Source organism: Thalia democratica, chromosome 2 (genome assembly GCF_965202585.1).
Source record: "Thalia democratica chromosome 2, ktThaDemo2.hap1.1, whole genome shotgun sequence".
NCBI classification, from domain to species: domain Eukaryota; kingdom Metazoa; phylum Chordata; class Thaliacea; order Salpida; family Salpidae; genus Thalia; species Thalia democratica.
In genome coordinates this window covers 32,343,010-32,370,926 of record NC_139166.1, presented here as the reverse complement: position 1 = coordinate 32,370,926, position 27,917 = coordinate 32,343,010, and the positions used below count along the sequence as shown (strand labels likewise).

The 27,917-nt window shown below is 26.0% G+C and overlaps 2 protein-coding genes across 2 annotated transcripts; both read right to left on the bottom strand.

Moving 5' to 3' along the window:
• Window positions 1-99: 99 nt before the first annotated feature.
• On the bottom strand, window positions 100-27,016 carry LOC145830178 (DIS3-like exonuclease 2). Its single transcript, XM_082938089.1, has 23 exons — window positions 26,875-27,016; window positions 22,937-23,105; window positions 20,726-20,830; window positions 20,201-20,422; window positions 19,447-19,545; window positions 19,042-19,132; window positions 17,886-18,019; window positions 17,013-17,164; window positions 16,696-16,843; window positions 16,379-16,487; window positions 15,814-16,034; window positions 14,669-14,839; window positions 13,415-13,551; window positions 11,726-11,831; window positions 11,226-11,303; window positions 10,964-11,050; window positions 9,752-9,899; window positions 8,963-9,102; window positions 8,546-8,650; window positions 7,503-7,568; window positions 7,149-7,201; window positions 4,332-4,449; window positions 100-590 (listed from the first exon to the last, which is right to left on the bottom strand). Exons 1-23 carry the CDS (start codon window positions 26,979-26,981, stop codon window positions 549-551), a joined length of 2,808 nt encoding a protein of 935 aa, XP_082794215.1. The 5' UTR covers window positions 26,982-27,016; the 3' UTR covers window positions 100-548.
• On the bottom strand, window positions 26,994-27,917 carry LOC145830179 (proteasome subunit beta type-4-like). The gene has a single exon (XM_082938090.1). The coding sequence runs from the start codon at window positions 27,900-27,902 to the stop codon at window positions 27,168-27,170; it is 735 nt and encodes a 244-aa protein (XP_082794216.1). The 5' UTR covers window positions 27,903-27,917; the 3' UTR covers window positions 26,994-27,167.

Here is a 27,917-nt window from a genome sequence, read left to right as displayed (position 1 = left end):
TTAAACTTCATTGAACATTTTATTTTTCGGTAAAAAGCATCAACTGAAACATCTTCGAATTAAAATGATTTATTTTTGTATATAAGCAAAATTCATGAGCAATAAATTTATTTTTAATTACACAACTAAATTAAGTCACTAAGATTCATAGTAATGAATAGACAAGAAAAGGTTACTAATATTAAGCTTTACTTTCAGTAATAAAAGTTATCATAAAGTAACAGCTTTAGTTCTTGAAAAAAATTACCTACAAAAACTTAATAAAAAATTTAAATTAAACTTGTTGCAAACATTGTTTTATATAATCGAAGTTTAAACTACACACTAGACAAGTGTGGCTAATTTAATAAAAGCTTAATTTAATTACTTTTGTCTAAGTTATGTTTTAAATTGATATAAAAAAGTATATGATTTTATAACTGAACAAGAACTTTATACTAAATCCACACAGGTATAAATTCTTAACATAACGTCGCAATTCCATTTCAGCAAACACCACAAAAGAACCATAAAATACACAGCCCGGACTTTGATTGAAGTAAATTATTTTACTCGAGTAATCTCACTTCTTGTGGAGGTTTTAAAAATACCTGTTAATAAATTTATAGAATATAATTAATGTTAAATTTAGAATAACCTACTTCTAAAATTAAAAAAAAACAATCCGAAGTTAAAGTCTACCCTTTTTTGGAATATTAAGTTGAGAAATGCATTCGTGGTAGGTGAAAAACGGAAACTTTTATTTAAGATTCTTCAAAATGCATTTTTTCCTTAAAAACTTTTAATACATATTTTAGTAATATTCTATTTATCACAGGAAATTGTATGACTACTTGAACCTTTTTTTTTAACTATGAATGATGTTATTCACAAAACTTAGGTAACATTGATAAAACAAGCAGGACTATTTAAGTTATTTAAGAACAAATATTTTTATATTTATTAAATTATTTTTGGTTATCTAGGTTTTAGAGCAGGGTTTCCCAAACTCATTCACTAAATCGCCCCCTTTTCAGTAACTAGAAAAAAAAATCGCCCCCCACGATTTTACAAAGTAGTTTTACTTTTGAGGTAAAAAAAATTGTGTTCGAAATGTAATTTAGTCTTGTACTTCTTATGCACGCACTTTTGTGTTCAAAGTAGTTTACAGGGCTTGAGAAAATAATTTACAGTCATTTTCTTAGAAGCCCAGTAAAGTGTATTAAAATACTTAATTATTAAAAAGCCTGGAGTAATCTGTAATCAATCCTGTTTAAATATGATCTGTTTTGAAACTATTGAAACTTTTAGGTCAGTGGTGGACAACTTTTGTAGTCAGAAATTCATATTTACTAAAAAATATTTTCTATTTTCAACTCGTTAGAATATGTAATTGCGGGCTGCATGATTTAAAAAAATTACAAAAAAGATAATTAAAAAACTCGAGCAAAATTGTAATAAAATGATTTAGTATTATTGTGATCTAGGAAATACTTTTGTGAACTGAAAACGAAATGAAAGCGTATATCAAAATATTAAATACAAAAAACTAAATTTTAATTATTTTGCACAAGTAGTTTTCAATTTACTTAGCGGGTCGAAATTCGACTGGATCTGCGACTGGATCTGAGCCGTACGTTACCCACCTGAAATCTTAACTTAAACCTGACATTTTAATAATATCTCATATAACAAATTTCGGACATTTAGAAGTTAATACTAAGTAACTTATATAAATAGGCTTTTTTTTAAATATCTATACCAGAGATTAAAAAAACTATAAAAGAATTAACAGTTTATTTTACATGTAATGAAATAAATATTAAAACATTATTTCTGATCTAGTTAAAGAAGGTTTGACCGACTGGTTGATTGTCTCACATCAAAAGTGGTTTCATCAACAGCTTCAGTTAATGCAGTAAATTTACTAATTTCAATGCTAAGATATATTGTAAGCAAGTTAGTTGTAAAGTTAAAAATTTAATTTTTGACTTTTTAAACTATTTGTTTCGTAGCAGAATACCATGAAATAGCATTTGACTTGGAATAATCTTTAGGGAAATAAACCTTAATTCTAACAGTTTTTTTTCTTTATTTAAATTCAAAAAAAAATCCAATGTTTTACAGTTAATTCTGTTAACAGAAAGTAATCAATTAAAAAAAACTTTTAACTAGGTTAAAATTTTGTTTTGTAACTGTAGCAGTCTTTTTGATGGCTTATTTAATTCTGTTTAAAAAGTTTTTTTTTTTTAGCTATTAGCCTACAATAATTTAACAGAGGAAAATAGTGAAAAACTAAAGGCTAGTGTTGAAGTATTAAAATAAACTAAGTATATTCTAATTGCTAATATATATTGAATTCAGATAAAACAAAAAACAGTTGTATTAATAGTTTAAAACTCCTTATATTATAATAAACTTTTGAACAACAATAAATCAAGTTAGAAAATAAAATTGTGTTTAAGAAACTTTTAAATGAAAAAGTAGAAGTCATTTCAAATAGATACCTCAAATTTATACTCTTTTAAAACCAAAAAAATCTTTTTAGAAATAAAAACTAAAATTAAATATTACAATCAGATAATAGTTTTATAGTGATATAAGTTGTATACAGATTAAACTAGTAATAACAAAAACCTGTCAAATAAAGGTCTTTCAAACTAATATTTTAATCACTATGCTATAAAAACTTTTAGTGTAATGTAAAACAACGAATATCAACTACAAAATTAACCAGGTCAAAATAAAAATATTAAAATCTTTAAAATATAAACCATTTAATAAGTATAGTAGACTTCCGCTTGAGTTCGCACTTTGAAAAAAATCAAAAAGTGCAAACTCAAAAACTTATTACCATATTTTTTTTTACAAAATGACAAATTTCAATATGTTATATGCAATGATGTTATGAACAAACATTAAATCCACTAAAACATAAAACAAACTTTCATTAAAAAAAAAAGATCTATATAAGCTATTAAATATTATATATTTTTTGTTTTATTAATATTTAGTTAGTAATAGACTTTACTTTAGTTAAATTTAAGAAAATATAAATTTGCACTTTTTTTTGGGTAAAAAGTGCGAACTCAAGAGGAAGTCTACCGTAAATAATATTTATTAGGTATTATGCAAACCTGTTGTAGAATAAATAGCTTAATAAAGTTGTTATTATAAAAAGACTACTTAAATACAATACAAACCAGGTTAAATAAGAAATACTTCAAAATATCAAATAAAAATAAAAAACTTTCATAAAATAATGTCTGCTACTGAAGTCTAATATAATGTGAAGGATGAGGAATATGACTGTTTGCAAGTTTTTCTAACCTGATTCTTAATTAGTAAAATAGAGCCTTAAGTCACCTCCTTTATAAATATCTAGATTAGAATTTTTGCTCAAGATGTTGATAACTGAACTGAAAGCTTTCTCAACAACATAGCTAGAAGGAAAAGCTATAAACAACAATCTTAATTCCTCTAAAATGATTGGATACTTTTGCCTTAGTTTTTGTTGAGTCCTAAAGCTTTCATATCGTTCTTTGGAAGAATATACTTTAAGTTCAAGGTCAGTTTGTAAGTCTGTGAAGGTTTCCTGTAAGTCGTTTACTTCAAAAGTATTTGCCTCGAAGGGATCCATACTTTTATCTATATGATAGCTTTTTTGTGTCATATCTAAATTTTACTACTTAATATGTTAAAATTGTTAAAAATTCCAGATTTTTTCCAGGTTTTTTTTTTTGCTTAAATTGTCAAATTCTAGGTTTTTCCAGGTTTCTAGGTAAATTGGCAACTCTGTATAGTTTTATTTCTTAGTCTAACTTAGTGACTTTTCAAAAAGCAACTGGAAATATCATGAGGTGATAATTAGTAATAAATAACATAGATTTTTACAAACCATTTATAACCCCAAATAACATATATGTCAGGCTATAAAATAGTTAGAGGGATTCCAATCGTCTATGATATATGTAATTGTTAAATATGGAAATATATAAATGAAAATATAGTATTTACTTGAAAGTAGGAGTCATAAGAACTAGATTTTTTTTTTTCATAAATAAAATAAAAATTTTTGTTTAAGTTTTACCTCAGGGTCAAATAATTAATAACAAGCTAAAAATAGTAAAATAGCAAGAAAAAAGTAAAAATCTTATGACAACCCAAAAATTTAAAATCGCACCCTTTTCGCCCCCTTGCTAGTTATCGCCCACCCTTTCGCCCCCTTACTAATTATCGCCCCCCAAAATATTAAAATCGCCCCCAGGGGGGCGATATCGCCCACTTTGGGAAACCCTGTTTTAGAGCCTATTAGCAAATGTTTTAATAAAAAAAAAAGCAACAAAGCTAACTCTGAATCCATCAGGTATCGCTTTATCATCCGCCTTCAATGTGATGTTAATCTGATCAAATATTTTGTATTCTCTTTCAATTCCCTTTCCACAACTTTCGTATGTCGGTGGCTCAGTTCTGTTTTAGAGTTAAATTACTAGCACAGTAGTTATTAAAAAACCAATATTTTTAACTTTTCATTAGACAAAATTAAGTTTAATAAAAGTATTAAAAAATTCAGACTTGCATTATATTTTAGGTCAGGGTTTCCCAAAGTAGGCCATGAGCAGTAAAGGAGCCACAGGGGACCATGAGGTCATATTTGAAACTTACACTAGATATTCTGGAGTTGTTGATGAAGAGCAAAAAAAAAAAAGATCTTAGGTGTTTTTTACGGTAACTTTTGAGTAATCTTGTTGAGGGGGGCCATTGCTTTTTTAATTTCTTAAAAGGTGGCCGTTTGAAAAAAAGTTTGGGAAACCTTGCTTTAGGTAATGTAAATATTTACTAAAATATTAAAAAAAAAAATTAGATAATATTTATTGATTAACTCACAAAGATTTAAATGCTAAGTGAAATTAAATTACACTAATACTTCATATTGTTTTTGCTTTATAACAACTAAAAATATTAGCAACTTAATGTGTAGGTAAATTAATTTTAATTTTGTACCAGGGGCGTAGCGTGGGGAAGGACACTGGCGCATGCGTGCCACCCAAAAAAAAAGAAAAGAAATAAAAAAAAAGAATGTAATATCTTTATCTTTTATTGTTTATTTTTTTTCTTCTTTATTTGCCTTTTTTCAACTATGTTTATCTAGTATTCGAAAAAGTAAACGAAATTTTGAATACCAATTAGTGACAAGTTAGGGAAATTACCCAATATACCGATTCGGTGCGCAAGCGAAAGTGCGCATCGATGTTGATGAAAAACTCCATTAGGAAAAATTGTATAACTTCATTAACTTCATAAGAATTTAGACTCAAAAAACACGCAACAAATTAGTGCACCGCAGTTGTATAACCTTATGACAGATTTTTCTACAAAAATTTTCACAAAAATACGTCACGCTTAAAGGAAAATTGAACAACTTTACAAGTGTTTTTTATGCTACAATAAATGTTAAGACTACTGCTAGTTTTCTGATCTTTATTTTTGTAAACATACAAGAAAAAGCGTGTCGGCCTATGAGAAATAAACTTTGTTTGTGATTTTTATTTTTAACAAATACAATCAGATAAATTAAACTTAAAAAGTATACTTTTAACTATTTTACAAAGTTTTAATAAATTGTAATAGCAGTTATAAAGTTGGTCTATTCTAACTTCTGTGTAACTTTATTTAATTTATGTGCAATGAGGTGTTGTTGTCACTGTTGTATTGTATATTAAATAGATTGATGCTTTTTTTGTAAATAAAACAGATACTTTCCTTCTATTGAATATATTCATTTTTAAAGATATAAGTTTACTATAAGTAATGAAAACTATTTTTATTTAGTAAGTTTACATTTGCGCAAGTATAAGTAATTCTAATGAAATTGATACTTTTTTTAATTGTTTAATTTTGTAATATAAGTATAATTTAAAACAGTTACTTCGAACTTATTTTATGATATAATTAAATGAATTTATTTTAATTATATCACTTATCAAAAGATCTTTTTAAAGCTAATTACAAAAGTTTTAATTTAGGGAATTTTTTGAGAAAATACCATGCTACGCCACTGTTTGTACTATGCAGTATTTAAACTAGTTTTTGTATAGTTCGGAATTAAACAAGTCTCAGATGCTTTTGTTGTTGATCGTGTGGTGAAGTTAATAATTTATTAGGAATTTGTTTAGGAAAACTAGGAATTTTAAGCGACCATTATCTTTTTGTTTTTTGGGTTAGAGACTTTTTGGTAAATACAAGCTCAATAGTTCTAGAACTTTCACAAAATGAATTTTAGAAACAAAGAAAACAAAACTTTTTTGACAAAAACTATTAAAAAACCGTGCGTTTTTGACAAAAGGAGCATTTTCTAAAATGCTAAAATTCCTGAATGTAAACAAAAAAAAAACTGTGAACATTTTAGGAAACTTGGTTGATAATTGCATTATAATCAAATTCATATTGCCTATTTATTTAATAATTTGTTGAGTTTTTGCTTCGTACTTAATACAATTTTTTTAGATTTGGTTTTTTAGACTAACTAAACATTTTATAAACTGTAGGAAGTATATATTACCTTGGAAAAAATTTACAATATAGGACCATTTTAAAATCAATTAAGACCTTATGGCCTTACTTATACTGTATTTCATAAAATACAACAAAAAATTGATTTTTCAAAACTTATAAGTATTAAGGGAATTTTTATAAACTAAAAAATTCCATGAGATTTCAGAAATCATTGATTTTTGGCCTCTGTTTCATAGCATCTCATGTTAGCAAAATAACTTGGTTGAAATACTAAAATAAAATGTTAATCAAATAATTAGAAGGTCATAACAGCGGGGTGAAAAAAATTATCTGCTAGTTGAGCTCAATTAGTTATAAACAAAAAATCAATAAATATTAATCATATACGATAAGAAAATTAACTTGCTTAAAATTTAAAAAACAAATAAAAAACTACTTCTTAATAGTTAATTAAATTATTTTGAAAATATTAATCATACTTACCACTTGGAATTTATTATTTTGTGATATATGCTCTTTATAAACATAATAATCAATAATTTACACTTATCACTTTTTTATGCATACATTTAATTAAATTAAAACATGTATTAAAATTCTATGTATAGTTCTAACAGCTGTCACTTATATTCAAATACAAACAATCAACTAACCCACAAGGCTTTGCTTCTTTAGTTAATTCTAATGGCCATTTTATTTTTATATTCTGTAAAAAAAGTTGTCAGGTAAAATACATAATTAAGCTTTTGACAAATTTAGAATATACTTTAAAACTTTACTTAACAAAACACTACAATTATTAATTGAATACAGTTTTCAAAAATTAAAAATTGTTTAATTTCTAAATTCAAAACTAATCAAATTTAATTATTTAAAATATACTTTATGTGTTATTTAGATTTTTTTTCAAATATTACTTTTTTAAGTATCATCAAAAACAACAACGCATTATTTCACTGTATAAGTTTAAACAATATAAAAACAAGATTTTGAAAAAAAAAACTAACATATTGTTTTTGATTACCACCAGGAGCATCTTTTTCGCCATACTTGTAAGACAAAACTGGAGCAGCCTGGTGTGAAAACAACTTGATTATATATAGGTAAAAAAATTCAGCTGTAACACTTTAGAGATTAACTCATGCCAACAATATCTAGTGCAAGGGTTATCATACTTTGATAATGGTTTTTTTAGTAACTGACAAGTTTTTCTGTAAAAAATTTTTTGAATAGAAACTGTTAAGAAAGAAGTCTTCCGTAGGCAGCAGTTATTAAAAATAAATGTAGAACAAATAAAAAAATCCAACTTCAAACCGGAATTGTGATAAAATAAGCAATAATAAAGACTTAATAACTACTCATTTTTAAATAAAAATCCTAACTGTAAGTTTTTTAAATTAGTTTTTAGCTGCAAAGTGCGCACCGCAGTTTGCAGTTATTTGAGATAAACGTTCCAAGGCAGAACATTTATGGAAATAAAAAAACATTTTCGTAACTAGATTTAATTTATCAAAATAAGAAGAAAACTAGTTTTTAATTAATTTGAATGTGTTAAATGCTTTTCAAATTTGAAAAACTCAAACCAAAAAAATCATGCGTCTTTTTGTAATCAATTTTAATAGTAATATAACAAAAAATAACAAATCTAACATCCCTTTAACTAAAAATTAACTCTGAAACACTAGATGCAAACTTTCACCTTAAAAAGAATTAAAACAATATGAATCAATGCAAATTTCAAAATTCCTTGGTAAAAAGCTAGATAAATAAACACATTTTCTATTGTGTATGATATCCCTCGAGTATAACCAAAATTTGTAACTTTTGTAACTCGTTCTAAAATATCAAGATAAATCACCATAAATATAAAATATGAATAATTTTTTTAAATACACAAATATAATTAATTAATCATTGTAAATACTTTACAACTGTAAAACGCTAATTACAGGAACAATATTTAAGTTATGATATTGATTAAAAATATCAAATGCTAGTTTGACAACTAGAATAAAGATGTTTTAAAAACACTGATATAAAAATAGCTAACATCAATGTAAACTCGTTTGAGAACTCCATACTCCATTGATAAAACATCTAAACTATGATCATGGATATCTAATACCATCGCATTACTTTCCAATGGACCAAAACTCTGTTGAATTGTTGTTAATAAAAGAAGAATCTAATAAATTAAAGAAGAAGCCTTTTAAAAATTAAGTATTTTATAAATAGTTTTGTTTAACTAGTCAATTAGCAAGTATTTTATAGAAATTTAAATTTTAATAATTTTAGTAGGTTCTTGAAAAATATATCTGACATAATTTACATGTAACCATTTAAAAAAAAAAAAGTCAATTTTTCAACTAGCTATTTAAAATTGTATATACACTGTAGTGACAAAATACATAATAGCAAAATAACATAAATTATAATTTTTATAACAAATACAACAATAAATACTAACCTTGACAAACAATTTGAAAAACAATTTAACACTGTGGTCTCCTGCTTGTTTAGCAAAATTTTTGCGATCATTGCACAGTTTAGCCTGACTTTCCAGCAAGTCAGCATCTGCCTTCATTGCTTCCATATCACTTCTATCATCTGCATTTATGTTTTAATACATTATTAAGCTATAAATTAATGCTTTCTATTTACTAAATGGAAGTTTTATTTCTCTCATTGCAACTTTATTACCTTACAAGTAAGAGTTGATACAGGTAAGTGATAAAAATGAAGGCTACTTAGTAACAATATAACTCGGATTAATTACACAAGAATAGAAATAAAACATTAAGAAAATTTACATGTACTTTTTTTAGTCGTTATCAATAAACTTATGTAATTCAGCTTCATATGTTTTTTTAATTATAGGAGTTGTTCTTGGTTGTTTAAACATCTATTAGTTAATGTATGTAATTTCATTAAAATAAAAACTCATACTAAAATATAAACAACTCCAAAAGATCGTAATAAAAATAGCAAACAATTAATTTTAATTTAAAGAAAACATCGAATATTAAAAATAGGATTTAAACAGATTTACTTAATCAATAAGCTTTTACTTAATCTCAAACAAGTTCGGTGCACAAATTTAATAAAGTTTTTAGTACAAGGATAAGGTTATATTATATATAACTTTAAATAGTCTGACTGTCCACATGTATACTAGGTATCACTGCTTAGAAAAAACATGACTGGAACAAAGTTATAACTTGTGTACCACACTAATGTAATTTGTAACCTTACTAACTCAAGGTAGCAGCTAATTGTCGATGTACAATGAGATCAGCATACCGCCTGATGGGCGAAGTGAAATGAGTGTACAATGGAACCGATAGAGCGTAGTGATGGTAATCAGATTCATCTTCGTGAACTCCAGTACATAAATACATCGCTTGCTGGAAATATATGTTTACTCATTTTTTCACAAAACTATGTTAAACATTGACAAACTTTTATGTTAATTATAAATACTTCTTGTTATAATTTACATTAAGGGTATGGGGGTATGACATATCTTACATGCTGATTTTTTCTTTGAAGATCTTTAATTTTGCTAACAATTCAGTCCCTCTTGACCTTTTTAATAATAAAATTTAGTTTGAGATATGAATGGACAGTGTCGGAAATTCAATGAGATCTTTATGAAAGGCAAAAAAGACTTTTTCATTAAAAAGCTATTTCATCCTACATTTTTAAAAAATCTTAAAAATTTTTCAGTTTAATCTTAATTTAGTAATAAACAATCCCTTGGAACTTTCTAATTTTCATGTAAAAACTTTTCTTTATTAGAAAAAATAGAAATTATAGATTTTTTTTTTCTTTTGATCATAATTTTTTTTTAATCGTTACAACAGGATTTTTCTTATAATACTTTCTTATTCTTTAAGGAGCATTTCCCAAAAATTTGAAGTCAATGGCTTAAAAATTAAAGAAAAATATATCCTTTTTTTGAATTTAAAAATTCCAACTAAATTGAAAGTACAAAAAATGCATAGGTTTGAATAGGAAATATTATACAAAAGTTAATACAACTCAAATTTTTTTTTGTATTCTATAAAAACTATCTTATATTTTTTTACTTAGTTAAACTTTAATATAAGAGCCAACATTTTTTTAATTCCCTTTCCCCCTATGCCCTTAACTGTATCGTTCTTTTTTTTTGAAGTTTAAAACTCTTTATTTTTATCTACTAATAAAGCTACTTTACGTAAGGGTTTATTTTCTTCAAGTCATTTAAAAAGAAATACATAATGTTTTTTATCACTAACATTGCATTCAATAAACTAACTCACTTTGTTATTGAGTTTAATCGAAAATAACTACTAGAACTCATATGCAGTTTAAAAAGATAACAACTTATATTTTAGTGTGATATAAGTTACCAAGCTTTAGTTTACTCACGGTGATTCTAAAAACACATAATTGAATAAAAACAATTTCAAAACAGGTAAAGTGTTACCTGTTGTGGTTTGATAGCAAGCATGAACAAAGCCATTTTTCTGAATTTTGCTAACTCATCATCTCCGCATGCCGTCGCTATTGAGTTCTGTGGAATATTAAACAGTTATAATAAAGTTTTAAGATTTACTTTCTTAACTAAAAAACAAATCTAGTTTATAAACTTTAAAGGTCAGCTGCTTTTAAATGTTTTCAAAATCTTTGTTTAATTTTATACACATAAGTAAGACAATAAAAATTTCAAGAATCTAAATTTAACAAACTGATAGTGTTTTGGAATTTTTAGCATCAATTTCAAGTCCAATAGCTCTACAATTGTGCACCATGGTGTCCATCATGTCCTGTTTATTACATTACATTTAAATAATACAGTGTTTAAACTTATTTCAAGTGTTATTGATTTTCTACCATATTTATTACAATGTGCTAACATTTAAAATTAAAGTCATAAAGACTTCATACGGTAAATTAAAATAAATCTGTATTCTATATTTGAAAAATATCTCTAAATATAATGCATATAGCTTTGTTAGTAAAAACTATATAATAACAATTTTTAAAAGACTGCTTGATTATTGCTTTAAAAAACTTATTATATTATTAATTATTGTTAAATTTATAAGTAACTTTTTCACATATGACCTATTGAAGTTTCAACCTTAGTACTAAAAACTGTTTGAAATTAGTAATAGTTTAAAATTTAGTAAAATAATGTGAAAAACATTGAAAACAAAACCCCTCTTTTAAAAGCACATTATTTTACCTCCTTTGGTGGTGGGTGACCCCTAAGAAAGGCGAAACCTGGCAACTTTTTCCTCAATCGGTGAGCAACTGACATGTTGGCTAACAACATAAACTCTTCTATTAACCTGTGAAGTTTTTAAATAAAACTTACATTATCAACAATAAAACTTCATAACACTTTTAATTGCATTTAAGGGCATAAGGAGTCCAACATTTTTTCACAGGAATTTACATGGACTCTTATTTCAAAGCTTAGAGTATGTACTGTAAGATACTTTTTATATAAGAAAAAAAAACTCAATTAACTTTCGAGATATAAAACGCTTTGTCAAAAAATTCCGATACAACAATATAAAATCAAAAACTTTCAAGGCCAATTTTCTCTGAATCTTTAAAATTTCACAAAAATCTATCTCCTCCTTCATTTTTAAAGCAATTTATTTCTAATTTTCAGGAAATTTCCTTAACTCAAAAGCATAATCTTTTTTTTTAATAACCTTTCTTATCGATACACTATATTTTCTAAACTCTAAGAACTGCATATACAAAAGCTTCATTCTTTAAAATTATTATTATTTATAATCAATCATTTCAATAAAAATACTTTAATATTACTCTTAGCTATACACAATCTAAATAATAAAAAAGTTGTCAACTTGAAATCTAGTTATTTAAAATAAGTTTTTGTGGTAATTTTTTTTGTACAATAAATCAGAAGGAATAAAATATAGAAGCATATAAACTTTTAAAAAATGTTAGTTCATATGTATGTAAAAAATGTATAGTTTTGTATTTTTTTACAAAAAGTTGACATAACTTTTCTATTCTAATAAATATGAAAAAATATATAGAACCACAAAAAAACTAACTATAATTTATTGTATATAAAGTAATGAATTTATTCTTTCAAGAATTTATTTTATAAACTAAGTTTCGGTCAAATACCTCGTCAGTGCTTAAATAAATCTAAAAGGATATGTAACAGTCATGGAAAATAGCATTTAAACAATTAAATAAAAACAAATTTTCACTCAAATTTTTTTTACTTAAAAACTAAGAAAGTTTAATTTTAATATCAAGATTGAATTTATTTGTTTTCTAAAAATCAAAACACATAATAATAAAATAAACGTATATAAAGTTATATTTATATTATAAACTGTAATTGTTCACTTAGAAAAATATGAAGTAGGTAAATTTGTATACAGCACATCACAATAACATTATTTTTCTTAACTTTATTACAGTTACACTATTTCAATGAAGTATGAAAAATATTAAGCTTTTTGTTTTCTTTTCGAATAAGCTTTAATTAAGTCTGAATAGCTCTTCATTGAACTAGTAACAAAAATTAGCAAAATATAGTTATTGTATTTTTATACCTTATCTTGACTGATCAAGATTTTTAGCTCTACCACATCTGCCTACTTTCCTACTCAAGTAATCAAAGCAACATAGTTTCTCAGAATTTCGTTGCAACTTATTAACTTTACATATCACTAAACAAACTGCTATATTGATGTATGCTTAATTATAAGAGGATACGTTTGTTATATGTCAATTAAGAGTTTAGTCTTAACTGAAAATTAATTGTAATATGTTTATGTATTTTACTCTAACAACATGTCATTTGATTCTTTGATGCTTCTTTACTTTTTTTGACTTAAGTTTGTAAGTTTTTATACCTATCAAAATCTAAAAAACTTACTCATTACTTTTTTTATACGTGTACGTATAACATCCATTAGGAGTACCCGTCTCACTATCCAAGGTGTAATTAAGTTTCACTTGCTCCAATTTCAATGATCCATTATCAATTCTCTTTTGCCTCAGTATTTGAGCCAACTGTCAAATGCAACTTAGTTCAAAAGATTTCAAAAACACTGAGAATTTTTTTTATCTCAAAAATAACTAGTGGTTTTTCAAGTTTTAAATGTTAGTGTTAATGAAATTTACCACTCGCATCTTGTTATTTTGTTCAGGGTGGCCAGGCGACTAGTCTTTTTTATAAATTTCTTACAGTTTTTTTTTTTTCTAGTTATTTTTAAGTACAAGTTTACTTGTCCCTTTTATAGTAGAAAACTAAACTTAGCGTAAAAAATGCTTACAATAGTATGAAACAACTAAAATGATACTGTAACGCTAATTGCTAATTCAATATACCCTGATTATTTCTTAATAAATTTCACACAAAAAAAAGATTGCTTAACCAACTTTAAAGTTTTTTTTAGGCGTATCATTGAAATAGAAACATTATTTGCAATATTTATTTTTTAAACAATTGCAACAAAACTTCTGATTTACATTTTGAATTAAAAAAAGCATTTACAACAAAAATGATCAACTTCAGCTTTAAAATAAACACTTATATTTATAGAAACTTTTCGAACTATATAAGATCTTTTTCTTTATGTTCTAGTATTGGATTTACGCACTCAGAAAATATGAACTTTTGACATAACAACTCTTTTTATAACTTTAATTTGTTTTATTCTCTATTATTTAAACTTATCTTGCTAATCTAGAACAACTCATAAAAAAGTTACAACTCTATTTTTACCGTGGTTTAACGAACAGTAGAAAAGTTTCCACTATAAAACTAAAAAAATGCATTAACCGACTGAATTGTTTATATGCTGAATTTTTAAAGAATATTTAGGTCATTGCTATAAATACCAATAAGTACAATGTAGTTAGTACATACATATTCGTATGTTAAGAAAATATTTTACAAACGTAGACAGTTACTTCACTTACTGGTAAAAATATAACTCATTATTTTACTTTTTTGAAACATTATCTATGAAAATAATCTTACATAATTAGAATACATTCAGCTAAGGCTGAGATAAACTCATTTTTAATTGAAACAAATAAAAGGTATATTTAAGTAATAGTGTCTCCAATAAGGTTCATAAAATAATCTTTGTACATAAAATTAAATACTTTTGGATGAACAAACCATGTGAAGATCGTTGACTTTTTCGCTGAGATGCTGCATTGTATGGGGTGCTGATATTTGAGGAAAACCGACAACTTGATCAGAGGTACCGTCTATGAAGGACTGAGCGTGATCATAAGACAATTTAGCACAAGATTTTATCACTGATCGACCCATATACTGGTCTAATATCTGTAGAATTAACAAGATTTATAGAACAATATACTATAATACAGAATAAAACATAATTTATATATATTAACTTCAAACAGTTTGATTGTTAAAAGCTTTTTGCAATTAAAACTTTTTAGTTTAAATATTTTTTATGATTGAAAATAGAATGCAATAAACTTATTAAGTTTTAAAAACTAGATTTAATCTGTTTATTCACCAAATAAAATTTTACTGAAAGTTTAAATATTTTGATACTAGTTTATTAAGTGTTTAAATTAAAAAATATACATCTTTTTCTTATAACATATTTATTAACTTTTTTTTTCTGATGTTTTCAAACTCATACTCAAAAATATAAAACAATATACTATATACTGCATAAAACAAACAACACTTTGCAATTGTTTCAAACTTGATGCTTTATGCACCATTTCTTTTAGAGTAATAAAATTAATAAAAAAGAAACTATATTCACAAAGCATCAAGTTTGAAACAATGTAAGGTTGTGTCTGTTTTATGCAATTATTCTTTACTTTGTTTTTAAGGGATAGAGGACTAAATACCAACTTTGAAATAAAAAAACAAATTAAATGCTTGGTTTTAAAATAGTATGCTAATTCAAATACTAAGTCTTAAGATTTCTACTATAAACTTGTTGTGTCTTAAACTTTTTTATATTTAAATGGGAATATACTGGTACTAAAAATTTTGGATAAAAAGAGTTCTAATGGGAACTGATCGAAAGGAAATAAAATAGGTTGTACTTCTTTTAGGGATTTAATTATGTGAGAAATGACTTGAATGCAAACTGATTTGGATGAGAATGAACTTCATACAGTTTATAAATTATTTATAACCGTTTAATGAAGTTTGTTACACTGAGTGCAGACAGTTTTTGAAAGTGAATTGTAATCACATCAAAGTACTTTTTAGTTGTTTTTCAAATGCACACATTAAAAATAAACTTTATAAAAATACAGTTAAGTAAAAACTTCTCCGCGTTTATTCATTTTCCAGACTACAGAGAATGCTAATCTTTCAACATCCGGGTTCAAACTGCACAGCTGTTCACATAGCAACCTGGGTAGCATGGGAACCACTCGCTGGACCAAGTACACACTAGTTGCCCTGTTGCTAGCCACATCATCCAATGGCGTGTTTGGCTTGACAAAATGGGAAACGTCAGCTATGTGGACTCCAACCTCGTAGTTACCTGTTGTCATAAAAGTCTGACTGATAAATTGATAATGTAATTACATTTTGATATAATAAATTTACAGTTTAAAACTGTATGTTTATATTCAGAATTTCAGGTTTTCGTATAAGCTAGTAAAAACAAGCTATTATAGTTCAAAATGTTTGTTTCTACTAAATCCAACCTGACTAGCTATATTTATTTGTATAAAATAAAGTAAATCGTCAACCAGGAGATTCCTATGATAAAAAATCTACAAAGTTGTTTTTGCATAATCAAAATTGAGAGTACTTTCGAGACATTCTCGTCATTTGTTAATTACATTTAGTAATTGTTATTTTCAAAACTTAATTATTTCAAACCATCATCAGTTCTGATACAATGGAGAGCATCATCAAGATCACGGGCGTGGGGTGGATCGATCGAGAAGATGCAATGCTTCGTGTAATCTGCTCGTTTCGAACGTTCTTTCTAATAGAATATATCAAGTAATACACTACTGTTACTTTTATTTTTTTTAACCTAAAAAAATTCATATAGAAACTATAATTATAACTATGCAATTAATCCTAAAAATTGTCAATTAATACAAAACGTTGTTTAGAGTTTTAGTCTTTTAGAGAGGCTTACAATTTTTTCTAAATTTTATTATTTTCAGATAAACCAAAAAAAAAAGTACCTTGGAAATAGACCATTGTTGGCCGCTTGTAGGCAGACAATCAATAACTTCTTGTGTGAACTCTGTGTCATCAACCTCACAATCGATCAATATTCTTTGAGTTTCTGCGTCGATGGCTCCTTTGTCACCTATTACTTTGCACAATTCTCTGTTTTATTTTTTTACTACTAATAATTTCGGTGTAGAGCTTGTTTACAATTGATTAATATATTGTTAATAATATCAACTAATAATTTTATAGGGTTACCATAGTTTTTAGAGGTTTTTCAAATTTGTATTAATTTCTTGCATTTTTTTTGGCAGTAGACTAAACATACCCAAGAGGCCAACGACTATAATGTTCCCAGCTGACAATTTTGTATGCAAACATGACATTAGAAACATTTTGCTTTTTACACTCAGCTTCGTAATCCTTACGTGGAATAGCAACTTTCGGAAGTGTATGATCAGTAGGCTGCATCAATACGAACTAGAAAAATATTAACCATTTAGACACTGGTAAAACTAAATAGTTAGAACTACATATGATTAGTATAATAAGATGTAACGTTAAAAGGCGTTAAATCCTAGAGATCCTGATAAGCTAAGCTTATCGGAATATATACCACAGATGTTTTTGAATTAAAACTTTATTCCGACTAACGGCGTTTCACTGATCTCAAATAAATTTAAGAACAGATCTACGGAGTCTCAAAAAAGCTCTAAGCTTATCATCTATTCTTAGAGCTTTTTTGAGACTCCGTAGATCTGTTCTTAAATTTATTTGAGAGCAGTGAAACGCCGTTTGTCGGAACAAAGTTTCAACACAAAAACATCTGTGGTATGATTAGTATATATATGGGAGTGAATAAAACTTATGCTTTTGATAAAAAATATGTAACTATTTCACTAAGAATTTAACAAATTACGGAAAGTTATTTTATGTTTTTAGACCGTTCTAATCATTTTATTTCGTGTACTTACATTTTAGAAAAAATATTAACATATTAGCATTATCTTAAATTCTAAACCATTAGATTATGACCAAGAAAAGTTGCATAATATATGAAAAACTAGAACAAAACAATTACTTTTATTTTAGTAAAAACAGCAAAAAGACGGTAAGATTAACTAAATTTGGTCTGATTTAGAAATATAATAAGTCTCAAAAGAAACTTTTATGAATCAGGAAATATATTATAAAAGCACACCTTGCTTTTCTGTTTACCATCTTCGCTCTTATCTGGTTCAAATGAACCACAGGAGATCCTGGAACGAACTTGTTTGATGATGGCGACTACCTTGCCTGTTTTCCTTTTCAAATTTGAACTGTCCGCTTCATCAGCTGTTATACACAAGAGTTAAAATTTTCTTATAAAACGTGTACTATAATTTCAAATAAACACCGAAGCACATGCTTTAACAATTTTAAAAATTATATACTTAACACTTTACCAAGTCTTTTGTTAATTTTAAACTAAATAAATGTATATTCGATTGAAAACTTATTTTAAACTTGAAAATACAACTCTCATAAAGAAGAGCTTTTGTTAAATAAGTTTATGAAAATTATGTTTTTAAAAAGATAAAAGGCATTTGTTGTGGTTTATTTTCATGTTTGATTACGAAAAGCAGCTGCTAGAATATAATTTCTTCATTGTATTCTAACCTTTTGAAGTTATATAGTAACCTTTATTTTGTGTCATGAAGCAGCCAATACACAAAAAAAACTTACCATTAGTTTTTTTTTTTACTTAACAATCCGATTTATATTCATTACTTTCATAAACATGTTTGTTATTTATTTTAGTTTCCTACTTTTACGGATAAGTATTTATTACGAACTATTCTAAAGTAAAAAAATCAATAAGAAAGTCTACATCAGGTGATTGCAAGGTTTGTAGCTTAACTTAAAATTACTGAAAAAAATATTTACTACATTTGCAGTAATTATAGATTTTCGTAGATGGCAAAAGCAAATATTAGAATTTTGTATCTATAAAACATCAAACTTGGGGTAAGTTTATAGTAAGATTTGTAACAAACTTGATTAAACATCAAAAAATAAGCTTATTTATTTTGAGGAGTAATAAAAGTATTTTCAGAATAATATTTGATATATCTTAATTCGTTTTTGAAAGCTATTTTGAAAGATAGTTTTTTTGTTTGGTTCTAGTGTTTTATTTACAAGTTAACGATTAAATGATATTCAGATTAGTTTTAGTAGTCCAAAGGTCATACTAAAACTAAATAGTCTAGTCTGCAAGAAATTGTTTTTCAATAATTATGGCTCACAGCTTTTGAAAATTTTGAGACCACTAATTTAGAGTTTCAGTTTTATTTAGATAATTTTTTTTTTGCACTCACTTAATTTCATAGACAGTATTGAACTGTCTAATTGGCTAATATCAAATGAAGTATCTACTTTTTTATTCTGCGCTCTGCTTGAATTGAGATCCTGAAAGTTTATTTTAAGGATTTTTTTATTTTGTCAATTTATTTATACAAAAAAGTCTAAAAATCACTTTAATTCACTTAAAGGAACTATATGATATACACATACTTGGTAAAAGTTAAAACAACCAATTTTTTTTGTTTTATTTTGATCTTATTTTAGAAGATTTATCTAACTAGTTTTTACTTAAATAAATTTTAGAGGATAAATTTTTAAGGATAAAATAAAATGAGATGAAAAAAAACATGCATTGAAAAAACAAAACCAATTTAGTCTGAAAATAACTTAATTTACTTTAATTATTTTTAAAATCTTACCACCCAATCTTTCTCGTCTCTTATCTGAACAGCAACAATATCGCCATCTAGTGCGCGATTTCTGTCTTCACGGGTTTCCATCATGATGTCTTTACTGTTCTGTAAAAAATCAAAATACTATACAAATCAATATTTTTTTTGAAATGTATATAACTAAGTCTTAATAAGTTTCGAATTTTCAATTAACTTTAAATCTATTCAAATTCTAGACACATAAAAAAAAATTTAAAAACTAAGTATATTCATTTTCTATCACCATCAAGTTGCCATGTCTTTGAAAATTTATAACAGCTGATATATACAGTAGAGTACATGATAAGGATTCACTTTGATTACCAAGTAAAAAAAAGAGTAATGCATACCTAATAGTTTGGTCATTTTAATAAATTTAAAAGCAAAAAACAAATAATAAGAAGAAAATGATAATAATTTTTCGAAAAACAAGAGTTAAATGACCTCTCATGAATTATTTTTAAAGATAGTTGTGTTGTATTTTTATCAATTACATTAAATTATGTTTTCGTTCCTTTAACTATAATAGTATAATATAATATCATTAAAAAAAATCAAAATCTATTGATCATTCATGTTTGAAAATTAGTACGTACCTTATTCGATACTCAACTGTATAAACTTACAGTCGAGTTATGTTAGAAATTATAAAAACTTAAATACTTTTAAGAGAGCTAAAATGTACTAAAGAGTATTAACAAAATATATTTTTTTAGTGTTTAAATTTTTCAATACAACATACTGGATCAGTGATGAATGAAAATTTAGGGTTCTTTGGATTAATTCTAAGTGCAGCTTGTAACAGTTCACCCTTATCAAGTGCTTCTTTTACTTTTTCATCTGACCAATATTCTTCATATATATTTTTAGAGCCATTTTGGTTATTTTTATGTGTTTTTTGCATTCTACTGTCGTTGTAATTTTTGTTTGGTGTATCATTTTTGCCGTTCGTTCTTTTCAGAGTCTGTTGAAATTTTATAATAAGGATTGTACAAAATATTTAGATCCTATACATATATTCTACATTATGGTACTATAACGATAAGTCAATCCTTCATCTCTGTTACTTATAGAACTTTTAAAACGATTAAAAAACAACATGTTAGAAACAAAAAATTTATAGTTTTTTCAGTATTTTTAGAATCTTTTCTCGATACAAACTTTTAAATTTATTTTATAAAAAGTAGGTAAATAAAAACTTTTGCAAAATACTTTTAAAAACTATAACCAACTAACAATAATTAAACTAGAAATAAAACAAACTCACATAGTAGAACTCTGGCTCAACGGACAAAACCCCCCATGGAAGCTGTTGCAAGCAACTCCTCCAAAGTTTTTCTGCATCTTCTGAACTTGACAGCTCCACCTTTGTCTGTTGAATCAAAAAACTTCGTGTAACTTGTTATTATAACTATAAATAGTTGTTACTTCTTTTCATGCAAGTGAACAACGATTTCTGAAGTTTTTAACTGAATTAAATTAATAGTAAAATGTACTTAGTGTGTACGTAGCTCTTGGTAGTTCTGTAAGCTTTTGAGAGGGTTTGGTAGGCTTCTGGTAACTTTTGGTAGGGTGCTTTAGGGTTAGAAGATGCTAGTGCGGTCTAATTTGATTCTGCGTGCGCTTGCTTATTATTATCTTATAAGTTATTAAACCTGAAACACTTGATAAGGTAAAGACATACTATTCTATTAACACAATTACTAAAGTGCAAAATAAAAGAAACGGTTAGTGAACACTACACAAACAAAAGCAAACAAACAAAAACATATGACTTTCATCGTTCCCAACTTTGTAACCAAATTTTATCAACCAAACGCTTTATCAAGCGTTTTAAAATACTCTGGCCTTAAAACTTATAGTAATTAAAATAGTTATTCCTTTCTTATTTACAAACTTATTTAATTATTTCATAAACTATCAACCAAAATTTCAATAACATTTATTTTCACAAATCAAATTTAGTTTTTGTTACATTCTATTCTAACTTTAAAACAAAATGGTCCATTTTATTACAATTTGCTGAAATTATTAAAAGAATTACTTTAGTTTATAATTCTGGCTTGAAGCTGTTAAGTAGCCGATAATCAAAAGTAAAATTTTTAAAGAAAAACTCGAAGGCATTACCTTAAAATTGCTGCAGTGACCTACCAAGATATGTCCATGGTACACATAGTTTTAATTTACATAGCGAAATTATAAAAGATATTTATCATTTTCAAAAGAACATAAAATTTTTATAACATTACAAAATAATAATAAGTTAAATATAGAAAGCATTTATAGATACAACTATATTTAAGCTTTTCAAAAAAAACTGACTTTAAAATCTATTACAGTGTTTAACTTGGACTTAAAAGTGCCTTCAGATTAAGATGACAACCCTAATTCTTCAAAAAAATATGGCAAAAAGCTTAATAACTTACCTAACATGAAACATTGTTAAACGTAAAAAATGTCTTTTCTACACAATAATAAACTAAAAATTTAACTATAGAGATTATACGTATATATAAAAGTTTTAAACTTTAATTAAATTTTATAAACTTGATAAATTTAGTTTCATTTATCAAAATTAATTATAAGTTTCTACAAAATAACTTGTTTTTCTGAAGAAGGCTTAAAAGCAATCAAAAACTTTGTAGTTTAGTTATTTTTAAATTCTAAGAACTTTTTGGTTGATATAAGTTTAACTTAATTTAAAAATTATTATTTCAACTCTTTTGGGAGTTGATCAGTTGGCACACAGTAATACAAATTGACACCAATATGATGTTATTAAGGGTAAAAAGACATATTTTACAAAGAAATATATTTATGCAGAGCAAACTTGTTATAGCATTGCTTAATAAAATATTTTACTTTTTTAAAGGTATTTTGTCGGCCCTATTAGAAGAAAAATATATATTTTGTGTTATTAACAAAATGAACTTTTGTTCACGTTTGTTCTTAAAGTTACATTTAAATTTAACTTTTTTGTGCATCTTGTACAATTTTATTATTAGATAATATGATTTGTTTTTTGAAATTCATTTCTATTATGTTATAATAGGAAGCTAAGATGTGAAATAACAAAATACTTACACACTAATAATTCACTGTATGTAATCTAATTAATTAATAAATAAATAATTAAGACTTAAACTCACAATTAGATAAATTTATTAAGCACTAATATGGTTGTACTGAACTGCTAAAATAAATTACTTTAAATGGCCAGCTATAAAATTGTTTTAAATATTTAATTCCAACTTAAAAAGATTCAGTTATCCATATTGTCCATATTAAAAGCGGATATTACAACAGTATTAAGCTTAAAATAAAACTAGAATACTTTATTATTTTACATATTTTTTGTTAGTTTTAGTAAAATAAAAACACTAGTTTGAAAATGTAAAAATTATAACGATGTAAGTGAATTTATGAGTTAAAAATTTCGATATTTTTAGGAAATTAAAAAAATAAATAATCAAATTACTTGAAAGCAATTTTCATGATAGTTTGTGTGCATGTCTACAAAGTTGCATTGAAATTGCTGGCATATTTGGTTTACATTGAAAGGTGCCTGTTTTTGTGGGTGTAAAAACTTTACTACTTTGTGACTGGAACTCGGCCAAGCTGTAGCATTCTTAAACGATGTGAACCTTCTGTTAGAACAAATTTTGAATCATATAAATTACTACTATATTCTAATGAAAACCACAAATTGCTTGCAGCTAAAAAACTTAACTACTTATTTTTGTTTTAAACCTCTTCTAAACAAATGGTATTTTCAAACTACTAAACAAAACTGGCATTAAGTGGTTATTTTTAAGCTAACAAAAATAACCTTGTTAGAGTGAGACAATCTCAAAAAAATTAATAGGTGAAGTTTAAAAAAAAACTTTGACTACGAAATGTACGAGTAAATATATTGATTTGTCAACTTGATAAATAGAAACTATTGTATAGTTATTTATTAAAACTTACTTAAATATCTCTGTTAAATGGTTAAAATGTTGATCTTAAGACACAAATAGGAGAAAAGAAGGGTCAAGCATACATTGACTTTTTGGGAGTATAGAAAATAAAATCAAGAGTCAACAAACTTTAATGAGACTAGATTTCTTGGTTTCAAAACTAGTTTTGTTTTATTTTTGTTAATTTTAGTATTTCAGAAGTTATGTAAGTTTAAATGCAAACAATTTTTGCGATCATTCAGTTAAAAAATTACTCAAAACTCTTCATATTTTTGTGAAAAAATAACTTGCAAAAACTACTTAAGAACCTTGACATACTAACTAAAGCTGTTCTGTTTAACAATTTTCTTAAATATGATATGATGTTAACAGAAAATTTAATCAGTGATTTATCAACTGAACAAATATACAGAGTTGCCAAAGGTTTTTTGTAAATTTCTTACAGGTTTTTAAAAAACAAGTTTATGGTTCCAATTTTAGTACAAAATTAAACTTAAGTAAAAAAACTGTCTTTAATAATAAAACTACATTAAAAAGATAATATAAAGCTACTTTAAAAGTGTTTTTAACAAAAAAATTAATGAAACAATAAATGTTTTACCTTTCTGATACACTTTTCATATCTTATCGAAATTTTATTACTTAACATGTGAAAAGAGTTTAAAATTTAAGGTTTTTCTAGGTTTTTAGTGGTTGTTGTTCAAAATTCAAGTTTAATTTTTTCAAAACTTCTCAAACTCAAGGTTTTTCCACTATCCCAAGTTTTTTATTTGCAACCCTAGTTACAATATTTTTAAAATCTCTATTTACTAAAAAATTGTAAATGGCTTCAAAATTTTACTTTTAAAAGTCTTAGAAAAAGTTTTGTAATTAGAAACCTAATTCTCTGCAAATTTGTTTTTAGCCTTCCTACTTTATGTTCTCTTACTTGGAAAAAAACAGGTTAGGTTTTCCAACAGTTGTAGCTTTTAGCAGCTAATACTATTTAAGTGCACAAAAGAGTCCACCATGATTTTTAGGAGACCATTTTTCATAGAGTTCTATCTTAACTATCAGACACTTTTTACCATTTATCAAGATTTTAAGTAAGTTTTAAGATATAAGCATTTTAAATTTTAATTGAGTTCAATAGGTTTTTTGTTGAAATTGCAATCAAAAAGACAAAAAAAGTTCTTTTGAATATATCTTATTTTCTTTCATTTATGTATCAACTTTTTACAAATTTTTACAGTAATACTGTTAATAAACTTTATAAGCTCACCCAAAAGTATTGTTATATTTACATCGACAGGTACAACTTTATTTTTACACAAATTAAGATTGGCTCTTATATGAAAACTTAATTCATAAACTACAAGCCTGTTTACAAAGATTTTTAATATTTTACTTTGATATATTGAAATTTTTGTTAAAAGTTTTGAATACAATAATATGTATGTACTTTTATGAGTTTTTAATGGTCAATTTTCTAGGAGTCTTAAAATTCACTATAAATCTATCATCTCCTTTATTTCTTGAACTACATAACTCAAACTCTCGGGAACATTTCTTTTATAGTTTAATAGATAGTTTTAAGCTTTCAGATAAAAACAAAACAAAAAAGTTTTTTGTAATAACATTTTTATTTTTCAAAATTTAAAATAAGAATGCATTGATTCGATTTAAACATTAGTAATGAACTTACTGTGAAAATCTGAAGAAGATTGTTTAAAAATGAAAGAGTGATAGGTTTTTAAAAAAATAGTCTTTTTTATGGTTTTAGTTTGCTCCTTTTATAAGAAACCTATGGAGTTCAACAACTTTGATCCCTTATTTCTCAAAGGTTACTTTGATAAAAGTCACAAAATATGATTAACTTGTAAAAATTAAGGTTAACCCCAATGGCCTTAAATAAATTATTAAATAACTACCATTTTTTAAAAGTATAAATTAAAAAACTCAGACTTTTAAATTTAATTATTAACACAATGTTTCACTTTAAAAGTCTGTAAAAAAATCATTGTATAAACATGCATTAGGCTAAATTTGAAATAAAACTGGCATTTATGTGTAAAAACTCAAAAATAAAACTTATAATATAAAACTATCAATTTAATAAACTCATAATATTAACAGGTGAATTCATGCTAAGCCAATGAAAATATAAGCTACCTACTATAAATTTTAAACATACTTACAATTAGTAGACTTGTAAAAAAATTTAACAACAAAACTGTTGTAATTATTTTTTATTTAATAATATAGTAAATATGTGGTTACCTTCAATGAAGAATATAGAAAAATTTCAGGTAAAAAAATTTTGTATTGGATAAAAACATTGTCAATATACTGAAACCCTACTTAAATTGTGTTTTATAAGAACTTAAGTTCAAAATATACAAAAACTATTGTATATCATAGGTGCATGGTGACTAATCTAAATTTCATTATTTTACATGTAAAGATTGTTTAAAACTCAAGGCTTTTCCAGGTTTTTATTAATTTTTTGTTAACTCCTGGTTTTTGTGCTAAGTTGTCAAATTATAGGTTTTCTAGAATTCTGGGTTTTTTGGCAACCCTTTATTATATAGCTTTTTAATTCTTTTATAACCTCAGAAGTTAAAGAAGATTATTTTTTTAAAAAGAATCTATACTTTTACAAAACACTAATGGAAGAACATTTTTGTAATAATATGCTGTTTATTTCTTAATTTTTTTGATTTTAAGAAACAATTAAGTTAAGGGCATAGGGGGAAGTAAACACCCTTTTTTGGTTTTTGATCTTATTTTATATAGTTTTTACTAAGCTACAAGATGCTTTTTACAGATTTAAAAAAATTAAAATAATTTTTGAGATATAGCCGGTCAAAGTCGGAGGCAACAATAGGATCCTTATGGGAGGCGCAAACTAAAACGGCAAAAATAGACTACTTTACTAAAAATCTATCTCCTCCTACGTTTTTTGAGATAATTACCTTAAACTTTCAAGAAATGTTCCTTGATATATTTAGAAAATTCTGTCGGAAGGAATTTTTTAAAATTCTGTTCCGACAGAATTTTCTAAATACTGCAAGGAACATTTCCTAAAAATTTGAGGTAGTTATCTCAAAAAACGTAGGAGGAGATAGATTTTTAGTGATTTCTAGTTATTTGCCGTTTTAGTTTGTGCCTCCCATAAGGATCCTATTGTTGCCTCCGACTTTGACCGGCTATATCTCAAAAATTATTTTGAATATTTTATATCTGTAAAAAGCATCTTGTAGCTTAGTAAAAACTATATAAAATAAGATCAAAAACCAAAAAAGGGTGTTTACCCCCCCCCCCTATACCCTTAATGCAAACATTAGTAATTAAGTAGTTTTATTTTTCTATTGTTATTTAAACTTTGAACTTAATTAATTTAAAAGTTAAAAGAATACAAGACTTATGAAAAAAATTAGTAGTCAATAAACATTATTATCAAATACTCTTAACAAACTTGTTAGGATTTGGATTTGATTGTAAACTTGGACGTTTATTGTGAAAACTTTTCGACATACTTTGTTTCCAAATACTTCTTACAAAACAATAATTTGCTTTTAACATAGAAAAGATCTATCTATAGTATTAGAATTATAAACAACTAAGAAAAAATAATTTAGTAATGTAAGTAAAACTATTAAAATTACATACACTTGGAATATTTCTTAATAACTGAAATTATAAACAGACCTAAAAGTTTACATCAAAAACCTGAAATACAATTAACAGTATAAAGTCAACAATTTTAAATTAATATCCTTTAACGCAGTGGGCAACATCCCAGTTGGTAGGCACAGCTTTTGGTTGTTCAATAGTAACACCATCTTTGTTAATAACGACTATTTCATATCTATTAAAAGACCTTGCATCTCTATAGTACAGAACCTTCAAGCACTCCTCAATGACAGCCCTGGCTTTGTCATAATCAAAATCATCTTTTTCACTTTCAACTCTCAGCAAAGGTTCTGCAAGATAAGAACCAAAACCAGAAGAAATTGTTGGTGCTTCATAAGCAATACCAAGCTTGTCAACTTGACCTAAGAATGGTTTTCCATTTTTAAAGCCTGCAACCATAAGAGTGTTCCACAATGGATTCATCTTGCTTCGACGTTGATACATTAGCCTAGTCAAATATGAATAAATTTCTTGTGGGGATTTTTGGTACCCATCATCTCTAATAAGTTCTTCATGGGACATTCCTTCCAACATAGACTGGATATGTTGGAAGTCAGCAATATCACCAGCACCTGCTACCACACAACTGTCATTGTACTTGCAAATTCGAGAAATACCACGAAATCTTGCCATGCTTCCATAACTTCCAAGAGTGTCAGATGCAATGATGACACCTCCGTTGTACTTGCATCCAATAACTGAAGTTCCAGTAACAGTTGGCTGCTGTGTTCTTTTGACTGGTTCCTGGCAGAAATCCTTGGACAAAAATCCTGGTTTTGGGAACTCATCAACTTGTGGAGCGCTAAACATTTTGCTGTTTTACTA

Coding starts and splice junctions, on each gene's coding strand:
- LOC145830178 (XM_082938089.1), bottom strand. CDS start 26,981: ATGTTAAAAGCAAATTATTGTTTTGTAAGAAGTATTTGGAAACAAAGT. Junction 20,423..20,725: donor TTGAGCCAGAGTTCTACTAT/GTGAGTTTGTTT, acceptor AAATTTCAACAG/ACTCTGAAAAGAACGAACGG. Junction 8,651..8,962: donor TTTTCAAATTGTTTGTCAAG/GTTAGTATTTAT, acceptor ACAATTCAACAG/AGTTTTGGTCCATTGGAAAG.
- LOC145830179 (XM_082938090.1), bottom strand. CDS start 27,902: ATGTTTAGCGCTCCACAAGTTGATGAGTTCCCAAAACCAGGATTTTTG.